At 40.3% G+C, this 16772-nt stretch overlaps 1 protein-coding gene and 1 non-coding gene across 5 annotated transcripts in view; one reads left to right on the top strand and one right to left on the bottom strand.

Annotated features, from left to right (window-relative positions):
* The window catches only part of ACSL3 (acyl-CoA synthetase long chain family member 3), a 67329-nt gene that overhangs the window by 42865 nt on the left and 7692 nt on the right, over positions 1–16772 (top strand). For all 4 annotated transcript variants that reach the window (XM_036254427.1, XM_036254426.1, XM_036254428.1 and 1 more), the window contains 9 exons: positions 729–838; positions 2069–2207; positions 4441–4591; positions 6046–6169; positions 7091–7162; positions 8367–8506; positions 11884–12056; positions 13826–13900; positions 15586–15777. In XM_036254427.1, coding sequence (XP_036110320.1) covers positions 729–838; positions 2069–2207; positions 4441–4591; positions 6046–6169; positions 7091–7162; positions 8367–8506; positions 11884–12056; positions 13826–13900; positions 15586–15777 — 1176 coding nt within the window. The remainder of the gene's footprint in view (positions 1–728; positions 839–2068; positions 2208–4440; positions 4592–6045; positions 6170–7090; positions 7163–8366; positions 8507–11883; positions 12057–13825; positions 13901–15585; positions 15778–16772) is intronic.
* On the bottom strand, positions 3152–3264 carry LOC118625919. Its single transcript, XR_004958769.1, has one exon. It is a non-coding gene; the product is annotated as a small nucleolar RNA SNORA68 (small nucleolar RNA).

Consider the following 16772-nt stretch of genomic DNA (forward strand, 5'->3'; position numbering starts at 1 on the left):
TAAAAATCCACCTTATTATGTAATTTTAACATTTTAAAGAATGTTTTTCTTTAGATTTTTCTGCTTTGGAATAAGCAGTATTGACACTTGTTCATGTTATTACTGTAATGTGTAATACTTTAAATCCAACCCCCAATGTGTTATATTACTGGTATATGTTCTTTTTCATATTTTATTTTATTTATTGATGTTAGAGAAAGAGAGATAGAAACACTGATGAGAGAGAACATCGATTGGCTGCCTCCTGCATGCCCCACACTGGGGATCAAGCTCACAACCCAGGCATGTGCCCTGACAGGGAATCGAACTGGAGATCTCGGTGCATGGGTCAATGCTCAATCTACTAAGCCACACCGGCTGGGCACTTTTTCATATTTTAGTACCAAATAGTTAACAACTAAGACTTGGGATTCTAGAAGTCAGATATAATTACTTCCAGTGTGACAGTCTCACAGTAACATCTGTAGGTAAAACAAAGTAAAACAAAACTTTTTAAAATAGTGGAAATCTTGGGAGAAATTAGGGAATGGTGAGTAGGAATAATGTTAATTAGCATATTAAAAACTTTGGGAAAATGTAGCACAGTTAGATCATAAACTATGGACCTAGTGATTTAGGGTTTAGTGTGCTTCATTGTGATTGGTGTCCACTTCCAGAGGCTTTGCTTACATTTAGTTGGTACACCGGTGGGATATGTCAGTACTGACTTGCCCTCCTTTTCCCTGTAGTTGTCACGTTATATGCAACTCTAGGAGGTCCTGCGATTGTTCATGGACTAAATGAAACAGAGGTGACCAACATCATTACTAGTAAAGAACTCTTGCAAACAAAGTTGAAGGTGAGGACTGGAGTTTTTTATAATTGTCTGATAATTTCGAATTTTCAATGTCATGAGCTCTATTATTGATACCTACTTATTTTATGATCTTTAAAATCCTCATTATCTTTTAAACTTTTAGGAATATCATTTATTGGAATATCATTTTATTTCTTTAGAAAAGGAAAAGTAGATTTCATATGTGTGTGTGTGTGTGTATACATATATATAACTAGTACAGAGACTTAAAAAATTAATATGCCCATATCTAATAAGGTGAAGGATTACAACTTTTTCTTTTCTTTTGTGCCCATCTGTTTTATAGTTTATTTTAAATAAATTATTAATTTTAAGGGTTATTTTTAAGCTAGTAGCTTTATGTCTGAAGCATTGAGTCATTATGAGTTTTCAGAACTTTTTATTTTTTTAATTTTTTTTTAAATTTTTTTTATCCTCACCCGAGGACATTTTTCCATTTTTTATTCAGATAGAGGGGAGAGGGAGAGAGAGAGAGAAAGAAACATCGATGTGAAAGGGACACATCAAGTGGTTGCCACCTGCACGACCCAACCAGGGCCGGGGACAAACTGCAACCAAGGTACATGCCCTTAGCGGGAACCGAACCTGGGTCTCTCTGGACCACAGGCCGACTCTCTAACCGCTGAGCCAAACCGGCCAGGGCAATTTTTTTTTTTTTTTTTTTAAAGAGAGAGAGGCAGGCAGGCATCCGGCCAGGTAGTTTTCAGAACTTTTTAAAGGGAAGAGAGATACTTCATGAAACTACAGTAAAATTGGGTTTCTGTAGTTTCTAGACAACTCCCTGTGAAAATGATAATAGTCAATGTTGTTTTTTTTAAAATATACACATATATAAGTGAGTTCCATCCCCTTCTCCTGGATCTTTATTATAGCCTCTCCCTGTGTGAGGGAGTTTGGCTCCCCTGCAGTTCAGGCAGCCTGTGTTTACATGCTGATTTTGTGAGGAAGTAACTTTGTTGATCAGGGCTTTACAGAGCAGAAATGTACAAAGTAAATCTAGTGCCGTTAACAGTAATTTACATTTCAGACCAGTGCTTCTCCATCTGAAAAAGTGGTATTCATACCAGACCAGTGTACCCTCTTCCCCTTTTTTTGAGGCAAGAAATGAATAATTTATTGAATGTGGTAAACTGCTTTTCTTGTGACCCAGTACCATTTGCTAAGTTGCTGTATGAAGCGTAATGAACACGGTGAATGCTTGTGTTTTTCCAGGATATAGTTTCTTTAGTCCCACGCCTGCGGCACATCATCACTGTCGATGGCAAGCCACCAGCCTGGTCCGAGCTCCCCAAGGGCGTCATCGTGCACACCATGGCCGCAGTGCAGGCTCTGGGCGCCAAGGCGAGTGCCGGTATGTCGCAGCTCCCAGTCCCTGCTGTCCGCTCTCCAGGTCACTTCTGCACCATCATTCTGGGAACCAGGATCCCTCTAGGTTTACTTTCATCCACCCTTTCAAGAAAGGTTTAAGGAAACATACAAATGTCAATTTACGAATGTTCTAAAAGTAGCATTTATTTGAAATTAGTTTACAATGTGTTTTACTTTATATAGTTTATTCATTTCCTTTTTCTCATAGTTTGGTTTAAAGTTAGTTTTATAAATAATGGCATTAAACTTGTCCTCTGTTTGAATTATCTGTGAGTATTAAAAGGTAGATAAACCTGGATCCCTTCTTTTACTCCCTGTTCCAACTGTACCTCTTCCAGCGGGGACATCTTTTTATCGTCCAACTAGCACAGCTAGACACGGTGACTCTGGGAGTTCCTCCTCTCAAGTAACTATCAAAAAGTATTAGCAAGTACACTGGCGTTTAAGGATATTGTAGAAAGCTGCTTGGGTGCTGGGGTGTATTTCCTGTACAGTTGGAAACTTAGTGATTAATTTGATGGTAGCATTGGCTCAGCTCTGGAATGGGGTTATGCTGACGTTAATTTTGAGTAGATTGAATTTCAGGTGTGAGCGCGACATCAGGGTACAGAGTGACAACCCTCAGAAGAGGGGGTCGTGGGGGGAGGGAAGAGAGAAACCACAGAACTTATATGCATGTACGCATAACCAATGGACATGGACAACAAACCCGGGGACGGGGCAGGGGGATAGGGAGGAGGGTGTAAACATCTGTAACAAAAATACAATAAAATAAAATGCATACTGCAAATAATAAAAACAACAACAACAAAATAAAATGCAGATATCTAGTGGACAGTGGCCTGTACAGGTCAAGTACTCTGCAGTTAAGTTTGTACTTAAGAGATTTAGAAGCCAGAAGCAGTTAGTTTTCTTTTTTCCCACCAGGGGTGAAGAACCTCCCAATTCACTTTGAGGGGCAGAGCCACAGCCTTCACTGGTGATGAGGTTGCTAGCTGTCAGCACCTCTGTGCAGACTGCTGTGACAGTGTAGGTACCGGGCGACTAGGCTTTAGTCACAGCTGTGGAGTAGGTGGGTCACCCACCGAGAATGGCACCTTCAGATGCCCCCAGGAATGGTCAGAGAGGAAGGAAGGAAACAGGGCTCAGTGAGGCAGGAGTCATCAGGACCAGGTGCACGGAGGAGTCAGATGTCACAGGGAGTGCAAGAGGACCACCTGTCTTAGGAAATGTCACCTCAGAGCAAGTTCCAAGAAGTGGTGGGAGGAAGGAGCAGACAGCAGATTAGGAAGTGAGGGCTTGAATGAGAACAGTTGTCGAGAAATACATCTGGCAGGCAGGAGAGGATGGCTTCACTTGGGAGCATGTTGAAAACTTGGCCCCACTTATTTCAAAGTCCACACGTAGGGTAGTTCCAGGATTAGTTCAGGCAGGCCATCAGTGCCAGCCACGACCCACTACTCTTTGTCTACTGTGTCTCTGTAGGATGTTGGCTGCTGTCCTAGGCTTGTGCAAACGGAGCCTATTGTCTTTAATCCAGGATTCCGAGCGTAGCCAAGTTTACTTACCACTGTGAAGCAGAGAACATTTTTAGCAAATGTCTATCCACCCTAATTTTTAATTGAATTGCTGGGATAGCCTTTGTCTTCCTACCTCCTTCCTTCCTTTTCTCAAGTCAATGTAGCCACACAGCAGCCAAAGCAATCCTTGTCCAGGGTGGTAACAAAACAGTACTTTCCTAAGTCCTAGTGTGGTCTCGGAGGCTCCACATGGTGTGGGCCTGGCTGCTGCTCCCCCTTCCTTCCTGCCGTTTTCTCTGGCTTGCTTCATCCCACAACACCGCCCACTGCCCTGTATTTAGGCCAAACACATTTGTACCCCAGGGCTTTCTTGGTTCTTCCTCACTTTCTTCAGGTCTTCACTAAAATATCAACTCCACAAAGGCCTCCTCAGACTTTTCATCTAGATAGCTTCTACTGTCTGTCATCTTCTTACCTTGTCTTGCTTTATTTTTCTTCATAGCTCTTATTATATTATAGATTTATACGTTTGTATCCCAACAGACTATATGTCCCTTAATGCAGGGACTTGATTTGTTTTTTGATCTCTGTGTGATGAAAAATTGTTGAGTTGAGTTAATAAACACATGGTTATGAAAAAATCGGCACTTTGGCTAAATTTCTCAGAAATGTGTGGGTGTGATTTCTTCAATGCAGAAAACGAGCCTCCGAGTGCACCTGCGCCCTCGGATATTGCAGTGATCATGTACACGAGTGGGTCCACAGGGCTCCCCAAAGGAGTCATGATCGCCCACAGCAACATCATCGCTGGCATCACCGGGATGGCGGAAAGGATTCCACGCCTGGGGTATGTTGTAGTGAACGGACATGGGCGAAGCCAGTATTTATGCCTGTCATAGTGATGTGTGTGACACGCAGTCGTGAATGGTTCAGTGAGTCCTTCATTCTGTTTACAGCAGACATTGCCTTCAAAATAGGGCTGTAAAATTAATTACAAAATAGTCATAGTTGTGAAATTTTAAAATATAGTTTATAGATATTGTTAACAGTGAACTTTAAAAGTGCAAATTTTGACCGAAATCTTTAGATTATTTTAATCAGTTAGTGTTGCCTCTACAGTCATTTTTATACCTAAATATTATAATTCAAGTAAACAAATAACTTAATATATTCAGTAAGTGTTTATTGAGGTTCTATATTCAGTCTCTGATTTTTCTTTCTGAAACAAATTTCAGGGGTAGCAGGGGAAGGAGGGTGTACTGGAGGGGGAGGTGCCGGGGGGAGGGTTCCTGGTGGGGCTTTGAGGGACTGTACAGAGTATTCCCAGAGATGGAGCCAGCATGCTAATGACTGAGCTGGGCAGTGGGTGGGTATTTTCGAAGCCCTAGGCACAGAAATTACACACATGTACACACTGGTTACTGTGGAATGGAATTTGAAAATGGAGAGAGAAGTTTCTGTCATGCATGCATAACTTTCAGGAAAAAAATTAAGAGCAACAGTTTTCTTCTGAGTTTGTCTCAGTTGCCCGTCATAGTTTGGGGATGGGGCAGTTCTTGAATTATGTAAGGTATAATTTATTATTTGTAACTTAATCTAGCTCTCAGGACAGGAGTCTCTTCTTTAAGATGTGTGGCAGACAGTTATGGATTCTTTTTTTTTTCAATCCTCACCTGAGGATATTTTTCCATTTATCTTCAGATAGAGTGGGAGAGGGAAAGAGAGAAATATCGATGTGAGAGGGACACATTGACTTGTTGCCTCCTGCATGACTCTGACCAGCTGGGGACGAACTGCAACCGAGGTACATGCCCTTGATTGGAATCCAACCTGAGAATCATTGGTCCGAGGGCCGATGCTCTAACCATTGAGCAAACCTGCCAGGGTACGGATTCTGTTTGAACTCTGCTTGGTAGCCCACTAGCTTTAAAGACGCTTTCTCCTTGGACTTCTTCTCCTTCTAAAGAACCCTTCCATTTTTTTTACCCCGATATTTTATTTCTTCTGCCTTAGTTCTCGGCTCTGCAGCATTTAAAATTGATTATCGAGTGCCTTCAAGTAGGACTGGACACAGAGCCATTTGCTTAGAGTGTCAGCCTCCTTAGTTTTAGACTGAACTGGAGTTTTTTTCCCCTGACACCCCCAATGTCTGCCTGCTGCGTCGCTCGCTGTCCTGTCACACACACCACTGCCCCCGAGCAGGGGTCACACTGAGGGCCCTCCATACGCCTTTCAAGCTTGCTCCCACTGGCGTCCCTTTCAGAGTCTGACAGTTTCTTCCTGGATCTCCTTCTCTTTCAGGGAGGAAGATGTTTACATTGGATATTTGCCTCTGGCCCACGTGTTAGAATTGAGTGCTGAGCTTGTGTGTCTTTCTCATGGATGCCGTATTGGCTACTCTTCACCACAGACGTTAGCAGATCAGGTAAATTAAATGGCTGTGACTTGAGGTACTAAAGGCCATAATCATTTTTAAAACATTTTCCCTGTCAGTTTGACACTATATTGGGAAGATGACAGTTAATTAATTTAAAAATAAGCACTTGCCTTTTTTTAAAATTTATGTTGCTTTTTATTTATCTATTTAACCCTCACCCGAGGATATTTTTCTGTTTATCTTCAGATAGAGTGGGAGGGAGGGAGAGAGAGGGAGAGAGAGAAATATCGATATGAGAGAGACATTGACTGGTTGCCTCCCGCACGACCCCAACCAGGGTTGAGGACAAACTGCAACCGAGGTACGTGCCCTTGACGGGAATCGAATCTGTGACTCATTGGTCCTTGGGCTGATGCTGTAACCACTGAGCAAAACCGGCCAGAGGGAACTTTTTTTTTCTTTTTTAAGAGTGGAAGGGAGCCCTGGCTGGTTTGGCTCAGCGGTTAGAGTGTTGGCCCGCAGACCAAAGAGTCCCAGGTTCAGTTCCCCCTAAGGGCACATACCTCGGTTGCAGTTTGTCCCCGGCCCTGGTTGTGTCTCTCTCACTTTGATGTCTCTCTGTCTCTCTTCCTCCCACTCTATCTGAAGATAAGTGCAAAAATGTCCTCGGGTGAGGATTAAAAAAAAAAAAAAAGTGGAAGAGAAGGAAGGAGGGAGGTGGAGGTAGGGGGAGAGAAAGAGACATATATACATAGACGTGAGAGAGACACATCAGTTGGTTGCCTCCTACACAACCCCAACCAGGGCTGGGGATTAAAACTGCAACCTGGGTCCATACCCTTGACTGGGAATCGAACCCAAGACCTTTCGGTCCTCAGGCTGACGCTCTAAGTGCTGAGCCAAACCAGGGAGGAATCCATTGAATTTTAAAATAAGAATCACTTTAAATAAATCACTTTTTCTCTCTAGTCTTCAAAAATAAAAAAAGGAAGCAAAGGGGATACGTCCATGTTGAAGCCAACACTCATGGCAGCGGTTCCGGTAAGAATTGACCACTAATTAATACTGAGTTCTAAAGAAGTGGCATCTGCTACAGACACACGTGCTAGTGAGACAGGTCCTGTTGCCAAAGTAGTTAATGGAGGGTTTATACCTTACGATTTCTGTACCGTGTTAAGCTCTACGGATTGATTCATTCTTGTTTTAGTTTTATTTTTCTTGTTTCCAGCTTCTGTATGTATTATACTATCAGCTCCTTTCTCTAAATAGCTTCTTGTTCAAATTATTTATGAGATTTTTTTGCTATTAGTAGAAACCTGAAGCTCAGCAGGAGGTAGGAGAGACAGGTTAAGATCACCTCCTTCCAAGCAAGTAGTGTAATTACCTCCTGACTCCTCAGGGAAAGTCTTACCTAGACACCAAATAACATGACAGAGAAGTTGGTGCCACTTTGAGTGACCTGTGCTTCCTAATGAAGTACCAGGCATTGGGCGGAGCCTGAGAGCGAGGTCAATGAAAATGAGACACAGTGATTTCCCCTCCTTAATGGAAGTCTCATGTGGCTTTCTGATTTTGTTTGAAGGTGTTAAGAATTATGATCAGATACTAGAGTGCTCACGTCTAAGCATAATTACGTAGTTGTTCCAAAATCAAATTTAAATGAGCAGCAGTTTTGGAATTTCTGTAGGTATATAGTTTCCTTAATACTATTTAAATGTTGAGTTATGTCAAAATTAAGTATAATTTGAAACTGTAGAGAAAAAAACTGAAGTCATTAAAGAATACTTTATAGTAGTAATCGGCCTAGCAAGCAAAATGCAGTGCAGACAAGGAACATTTCCTGGGTACAGCATTGAAAGACAAAGACCAAGCAAAATAACCCCAAGGTCCTCTTGTGAGCAAAGAATGTGGTTCTCTGTAACTAAAAACCATTTCATATAGTTGTTTATTTATTTAATGAGTTTAGTTTTTAGTTCAGAATGAGATGAAGAAAAGCAATATAAAAAATCAATATATTACTGCCTCAATGCTTTTATTTATCTCTTTTTACTACTTATGAGCATCTAGATATATATTTGCTATTAAAATTATTTTTAAGGTAATTTGTGTCTGTATTTTAAAAATATGTTCCTGATAGGATATATCTTTTAAAATGTTTCAGTATTGACAGAAATACTAGCCTGACATGAAGTGAAAGGCAGCTGATAGCATCATTAACTGTATTAACGCATTTTTATACATCTAGGAAATCATGGATCGAATCTACAAAAATGTCATGAATAAAGTGAATGAAATGAGTAGTTTTCAACGTAATCTGTTTATTCTGGCCTATAATTATAAAATGGAACAGATCTCCAAAGGGCGAAGTACCCCCCTGTGTGACAGGTAAATAAAGGCTTTCTCTTTTGATAATTTAGTTGTTTCGTTCACATTAATAGCCCTGTTAATTGAGGTAGTTGTAAGAAATAAATTTATTTTGAAAAGTCAGAGGGACTTTAAAAAAATCTATCTTGCATAAGAATATGAGCAATTAAAAATGATTGCCTTTGATTTTTAATATTTTCTGATAATTACCCCATCTGTGCTAGAAAAAAAGGTGAACAGGAAATGGTAGCTGCCCAGTTACACTTCATTATTGGTTATTTCATTCACAATTATTATACAACCCTAAATTAATACAGGCATCATAACTCTACCTCATGCAGAACAGCCAGGGACTTGAAAACCTTTATGGTTCCAAAGAAAAAATATCAGTAATACCTTTTTGCTGTCTTCTGCCAGTTTCACCCCCAGAATAAATGATAATTCACTGATCCTTTAGAGAAGAACGTCTCTTCCATCTGTAGGAAGGACTCGATTACTACCAGAACAAAAATATGTTCAAGTTTAATAGTTTCCTGGCTTTGAGGTCCAAATTAAAGAGAAATGACTCCATAGAAATTTCCATATATAAGCAGTCATCTACACAACTTTATACCCAAACTAGAGTTCATAAAATATCACAGTCTTCATGTGAAAATTTCATTAAGCACTTCTGTGAAACAACACTGAGGTCCTTTGACCATGGCTTAAAAATAGCAAAGTCACTTCTACTTATGCTGCCAAATGTACTTTCTCCTGGTCTTTTCACTCCACGCACAGTGATTTTCACTCCACGCACCACTTCGCTTCTTCTAACTGAAGTTCATCTGCACCCTCAATCTGACATCTGCTTCCCCAGATCCTCTCTGTCCCGCTCAACGCCTCTCCTAAACCTCCGGTCATCTCCTTGTTCATACTAATGGCTTGACTGTTGCTTGGAAATCTGGGATACCTGATGCTGCAAACCCTTTCAGTCGCCTTCTGCCTTCATAAGTTGTGTACGGAGTTCTACCTGATGCAAAAGTGTTTCTCTGCTGCCTTCTGACTGATTCAATAACCTTCGAGATAGCTCCAATTCCTGTTCAAGTTGGCTCTTCATTCTTCATTACTTCCCCATCATCTGTTTTAGCTTCTTGTTTCTTCAATGCCTCTTGCAGCTGCAAAGAAATGAGTCCCAGTTGGTCCTGGCATTGTTCCACCAGCTCTCTTTCTGTGCGCATCTCTCTATTTCCTGGAGCCGTCTCTCCACCCTATCTGAAACCACTTCTTGTTTTTGGGTTTCACTGAGTTTTTCAGTCAATCTTTCCAAAGTCCTTCTTGTTTCAGCATCTGACCTGCTTCTTCTGGAAAGTTCCCAGGTGAGATCATCTCCAAAGTGAACTTTTCCCCTGCTGAGGTCTAGCAGGGACTGATGAAAAGCATGAAGATGTTTTATAGCACCTGCTTGTCCCTATAGCACCTGCTTGTCCATTACTATAGTTTCGATACTGTCCAAGCATCTGGTCTACTTGTCGCAGGTTTTTTTTTTTTTTATCCTCATTCGAGGACATTTTTCCATTTTTTGTACAGACAGAGTGGGAGGGAGAGAGAGGGAGAGAGAGAGAGGGAAACATCGATGTGAAAGGGACACATTGAGTGGCTGCCACCCGCACGACCAACCAGGGCCAGGGACAAACTGCAACCGAGGTACATGCCCTTAGCGGGAACCGAACCCGGTCTCTCCGGACCGCAGGTGGACGCTCCAACCGCTGAGCCAAACTGGCCAGGGCTTGTCGCAGGTTTTGACTGGTGTCCTGTAAAGTACTTGTAATAGTGTTGACCTTCTTGGTGACATCTACTGTAGGATGATTCCGAATGTCCCTGTGTATTGACCTGGCAGCCCATCGTCTCAATTGGTCACGAGAGCTTAAGTAGTCTGAATCATTGGAGGATTCTGCCATTGATGGACACAAATCAAAGGACACCCCCAAATTTCCGTGTTGCTCTCCACTGAGCTCAGTGCTCTTCTTAGGCATATATGTCTGCCACCTCTCATTTCTTCATGAGGTTCAGGGCAAAAGGCCTAGTCAAGTAGATATTCTTTGGTTGCCCCTATACTTTCCCCAAACCACCTGAGAAAGAGGAGTGCTCCAGGTCCTTAGTGCCATCATCGCCGAGGTCCACGGCCACCTGGGAAATGGCTTAATTTCATTTATTATTATGCAAATTAGATCAAACATGGATGCCGCACTTGGAAATAGATATGTATCAGTCCTCCTTGGTGTGTGTGTTTTTATTGGCGAAGCTGTGGTAATAGGTTACCACATTTGAAGAAGCTCCTAAATTAAAATAAAAGTTAGAAAATTGGTGTTAAAAAAATGATTGCCATTTGGTCTGAAAAATTTCACTTATGATTTTACTTGATTTAATAATGTGCTTATATTTTATATGGACACTTAATGTGATTTTAATTATTTTGAGAAATAGTTCTCTTTGCTTTTAAATTTATTTCAATATGAATATAAAATGGCAGCAAAATGTGATTAAACTTCTTTTAAAGTGTTAAATGACCAGTTTATCACAGATTTATTAATTTTTTGTTTTTATAGTGCTAATAGAGGAAATACATTTAATTATGAAATAGTTTAGAATTTAGAAATAAAAGTATTTTCTGAATTCATATTATTTTTTATGGGGAGATTAGTACAGTTTTCAAATGCTTCACTTCATTTAAAACTTTATAAATTTTTTTCCTGCCTTTTAGTTCTCTCTTTAGCAAGATATATAACCTACTTTGTAAGTCCTGTTAATAGTATTTTATTAAATGATTGCCACTCAGTCTTTGCCTTATTCAAAGTTACTTAGAAAACAACAACCTTTTCTTCTGTTGATCAAAGTAGTAAGTAATCTTCTTTTATTAGTGTATTTTCAGAAACATTTCAATTAAATATTTGAATTGTTTTCTTTTTTTAATTTACTAGATATTTTTAAACAGTAAACATATTGGAACTTGATTACTGAAATTTTTTTAAAAGTTAGGTTATTGTAGATAAATATGTACTCATTTTTAATAAAGTAAGCTAAAGTAAAAAATAATTTGCTTTTAACACTAAATCTTATAAAGATACAATAGGATTATTCAGTATTAATGTGTATTATAAAATTACATAAAACAAATTGCTCTGGCCATTAGCAAGCGGTTTCCATTATTATACAAGATTAAACTGACAGTTTTGAATTCAAATATTATTTGAACATTTTTAAAGAAAAGATCATATTCTTTACTTAGTTGAACTTTTAAAAATTAAGATTTAAGTAGTGGGTCAAGAGAATCTCTTGAATTTGGACAGTAGTCTTCTAAATGATTTGGGAAATCCTATTCAGCTTTAAAATCCTGTGATTCTCTGATTAATTTTCTTTAGGTTTATTTTCCGGAGAGTTCGGAGCTTGCTGGGTGGAAATATTCGGCTCCTGTTGTGTGGAGGGGCTCCGCTTTCTGCCGCCACACAGCGGTTCATGAACATCTGCTTTTGCTGTTCTGTTGGTCAGGGCTACGGGCTCACTGAGTCTTCCGGGGCTGGGACAATTACCGAAGGTTAGTGTCACCGGAGAGTGGAGTGTCCCACAGAGGCGGGTGCAGCGCCTGGCAGTTTTTGGTGTGGGTTGTTTTTACAAACATGTAGGAGAAGAGGGGTTAAGGCGTTTGTCTAGCACAGAAATGGTAAATCCCACCTTCTGTGATTATTGATACAAGGTGGTAGAATGCATTTGGTATATCTAACAGTAATTCATCTAGAGGAGTTTTTCATGTTAAACTAGGTAATATTATAAACTAATTAGTGTTCTGGAAAAGAAGTTTTAGTAAAAAGCATTGGCTGTATTGTATACATTTATCTTCTTATATCAGTTCTTAAGTTCTGCTTATGTAGAAAATGAATGTGTTTTGTCTGAGAGATATTAAACCTCTTCACTGCTGATTTTTTCTTACCTTGAATACTTCTGTGTACCATTCCTTTTTTCTTTTACCCCTGCACATGCCCCTATTGGGAACCGAACCTGGGACTCTCTGGTCCGCAGGCCGACGCTCCAACTGCTGAGCCAAACCGGCCAGGGCTGTGTATCATTCTTAGGCTGGGTTTATCTTGCATTATTCTTGTATTTTCCTATTTTCATTTGTATTCTCTGAATTTTATACATTTTTGGAAGCTGCTTCTAAATTATGTTTTACAGGAAATAAGCAATCCTAATACATGCATGCATGTCTGGTCCCTTTTTTCCTGAGGATCTTTTTTTTTTTTTTTTTTTTTATCCTCACCCAAGGACATTTTTGCATTTTTTTTGTTCAGACAGAGAGGGAGAGAGAGAGGAAGAGAGAGAGAGAGAAACATCGATGTGAAGGGGCACATTGAGTGGCTGCCACCCGCACGACCAACCAGGGCCGGGGACAAACTGCAACCTAGGTACGTGCCCTTAGCGGGAACCGAACCCGGGTCTCTCTGTACCGCAGGCCGACGCTCCAACCGCTGAGCCAAACTGGCCAGGGCTCCTGAGGATCTTAATTTCTTCTTTTTTTAAATTCGACATTGAATGATTAATTAGTTACAATTTGTTGTAAATAAAATGGTAAAATATTAAATATCAATGTTTTGTTTCTGACATTTGAATGATCTTTGAAGAGGAAATGTAATGCAGTAGTAATTTATAATGATGGGCTCTTTTCCCAGATTCTTGAAAGTTAGCAATCTTATCTCCAGCCTGGTCTCTGAGCTCTCACTGCATGAATTTAAATAGGGTGTGAACCTCACTGACATCGGTGTGAGGGAGGCTTCCCTAGTCTCACGTGGGAATAGTGATACGTGGGAGAACATTGGGGAGCTTATTTGTACTGCAAAGCTGTCGAGTCTAATAAGATAGTGGAATAGGTGTAAACCTTTCTGCTCCGTCATTTCGTAAGATAGGGGCTCCAGAGTCGTGAACTGGGCAGCTGTGTAAATGAGAGGCAGCCCTGATAGAGGAGACGTGATGAGTGAGGATCGGGGGAGCTGGGGCAGGCGCGTGTCCTGTCCGAAGAGGACTACCGTTATTGATGTGCTGGGCAGGCGGGCCCACTGTTTCTGGACATCCCACCCTTATATGTAAAATGTCTTGATATTTTAAGTGTCAATAATCAATTTAGATTAAAAACAAAAGAAAAAACTCAGTGTGGGCCACACAGCCTGTGGTTGACCAGTTTGTGATTTCTGCTTTTAAGGATTCTCTGGGGATATCTAAGCCTTGGGATAAATCATTGTTTTTGATAATTTAGAAAAATGAAGCCATTTATTAACTACTATAATCAAAGATATTTTTTCATTTGCATCCTAGTGTGGGACTACAATACTGGCAGAGTGGGGGCACCATTAGTTTGCTGTGAAATCAAATTAAAGAACTGGGAGGAAGGTAAGAACGTGTTTTAATCACAGAGCATTCATGAGTATAGTACGAAACGTTAAAGTTAGTATTGTGCTTCACTTTCTTCCTTATTTTAGAATGTAAAGTTACTCACAAGTGCTCCTTTTTGTCCCTTATAGTAGATATATTTCATCTAGAGCTCTGTGAATGCATTCACTTTCTTGTTTCAAAGATGATTCTGAAGAATTATAGTTTTCATTTTGCTTATTTATTACATAAATAAAAGTAAGAATTATTGCAGAAACTTGAGAAATATGCTAAACAAATTTTCAGCTAGTTAGGAATAATCATAACTTTTATTTTGTAGAAACAAATTTATAAAATTTATTCTATGGAATTGAAGATTTTAAAGATAATTTTCCTTTTGTCCTTCTTTTCCCTGAGGGCTTCAACCAAGAATGATCAGAAATACATTTTTACTATAATTCCATAAAAATCGGTTGTAATATTCCACGTAATACTGATTACTTTAAAATTTTATTTGATCCTGTTAACATGTGCATATTATCTGTGATTTGTTTGGATGCTCCTTTCTTTTTCTTTTTTTAAATATGTTTTTATAGATTTTTTTAGAGAAAGAGGAAGGGAGAGAGAGAGAAACATTGATCGGCTGCCTCCTGCATGTCCCCTACTGGGGATCGAGTCTGCAACCCAGGCAGGTGCCCTGACCAGGAATCGAACTGGACCTCTCAGTCCATGGGGCGGCACTCAGTCTACTGAGCCACACCGGCCCGGTAGCTCTTTTCTTTTATACAAAGTAAAGATAAAGATTCTAAAGCTGAGATGTAATTTTTCAACTGTCTTTTAGTAGAATTAGTGAAAATGTTTAATAAATTTAAATTTGGAGCATTCTCTTTTCTTAATTGATTTCAGGGGGTGGGGGGGGAGAGAGAGAGAGAGAGAGAGAGAGAGAGAGAAGAAAGAGAAAGACAAAAACATTGATTGGTTGCCTTCCACACATGCCCCAACTGGGGATCGAACCTGCAACTTGGTATGTGCCCTGACCAGGAATCAAACCCACCACCTTTTGTTGTACGGGACAGCACTCCAACCAACTGAGCCACATTGGCCAGGGCTAAACTTGGAGTATTTTGAAATTATCTGTAAGGAACAAATCTTTTAAATATGTAGTAATTTGATTTTATACAGCAATTTATTGTTCTGTTATTACATGCATGATTTAATACTTTTTATTAGTTTATTAGTATGGTATTTAAGAATCTCTACGGGATTCTTTTTTTGTGTGTGTGAATATATACAATTTATTTAATAAATTAATGTCATTCTGAATACAGTGTCAGAACATTATACAGTTGAACATGCTAGTATGCTAGTAATGTTTGTCATGAAGCACCTGTGCTCATGTTGATGGGTCTATAGGGTTCTTACAGGAGTTTGTTTGTAGCATATGTGATTATATTATACACTACATGATGGATTTCTTTGTGTAATTTTTTCTTAGAATAGTTGTTTAAAAGCATAAATGCTTATGGTTAAGCAACTGAAGTTATGCTGATGAATTTTGTTAATTCACGTATCTGCCTTATTTTCTCTGCGAAACTAATTGGATTGAAATCATATGTCCCTGTTTAGAAACTTGCAGTTTCAAATTTTCACATGATGCATGTAGGGATACAAATACCGAATTAACTCTGAATTATTCTGCTTATTAGGTGGATACTTTAATACTGATAAACCACATCCCAGGGGTGAAATTCTCATTGGTGGCAAGAATGTGACAATGGGATACTACAAAAATGAAGCAAAAACAAAAGCTGATTTCTTTGAAGATGAAAATGGGCAGAGGTGGCTCTGTACTGGAGACATTGGAGAGTTCGACCCTGATGGTTGTTTGAAGATTATTGGTGAGCCGTCTGATACCTTATCGTCAACGTGGGTGTTTCTGAAAGTTATGCAACAGAGATGCTGTGTATGTAGAGAAGCTGTTTAACAGTGTGAGACTGTCTTTGTGCAGTGTCGGGATGGTTTGTTGCGTCATCCCTGGAATACAAAAGTTTACAACAGGGACTTGGTAAGATTATGAGGTTTCAGAATCTGTTAGCAGCAGTGCTCTCTTCACTTCTTATTTATTTATGTATTTATTTTTATTGTTATTACAGATGTCCTGCTTTTCCCCAGTGACCCCCTCCTTCCTGCTCCCACCGCCTCCTAGTGTCTTCACTTCTTATTAGCTGACCCTTAAAGGGTCAGATTCTTAATAGGAAACGTTGAGTTTTGTGATGGATTTCTTTGTGTAATTCTTTGATGTCTAGAGGTTATTGGACCGGGCTCGCTCCTGTCAGAACACGCCCTGTGTGAGAACCGAGGGAGGCCTGGCGTCACAGACACTGCTCCTCCTGGAGGTTCTCTGCCTCAGTCACTGGCCTTCCTGTCCCAGTCATGGCTGGAGACCAGCCGTGATGCTTCAGTCAGCTCCTCATCTCCAACCCACAGCCCACTGACTGACTTTAGGGAATAGGCCTCAAGATCATTCTCCGCTCTCTGTCCCTCTTACCGTGGTCAGAGGTTAGGCTGCCCCTTCTGTGACCCCATCGCAGGATTCTTCTCTCTTGCTACACCTGCCCCCTCAGCACCTTCGTGCTGTGGCTGTGTGATTACTGAGCACTGATCCGCTGGGCAGCTTCCTGCTGGAAGCTGTTAGTGCTTCTGGAGGCTCAGTTCAGGGTCCCCCTGTTATGTGGCCCGGTTCACCTCTCCACCTTCATCTCTACTTCCGGTGGTTTCTTCCTTCTCCGCTGCGGCAGTTTGAGGCGGCATCGCCGTTCTCTGCCAGCACCAGTTCGCGTCACTGTTGCTCATCCTTCCCTCAAGACTAGCTGGGGCTCACTCGCAGGAATTC

The sequence above is a fragment of the Molossus molossus genome, unplaced genomic scaffold (assembly GCF_014108415.1).
Source record: "Molossus molossus isolate mMolMol1 unplaced genomic scaffold, mMolMol1.p scaffold_m16_p_11, whole genome shotgun sequence".
In the NCBI taxonomy this organism is placed as follows: Eukaryota; Metazoa; Chordata; class Mammalia; order Chiroptera; family Molossidae; genus Molossus; species Molossus molossus.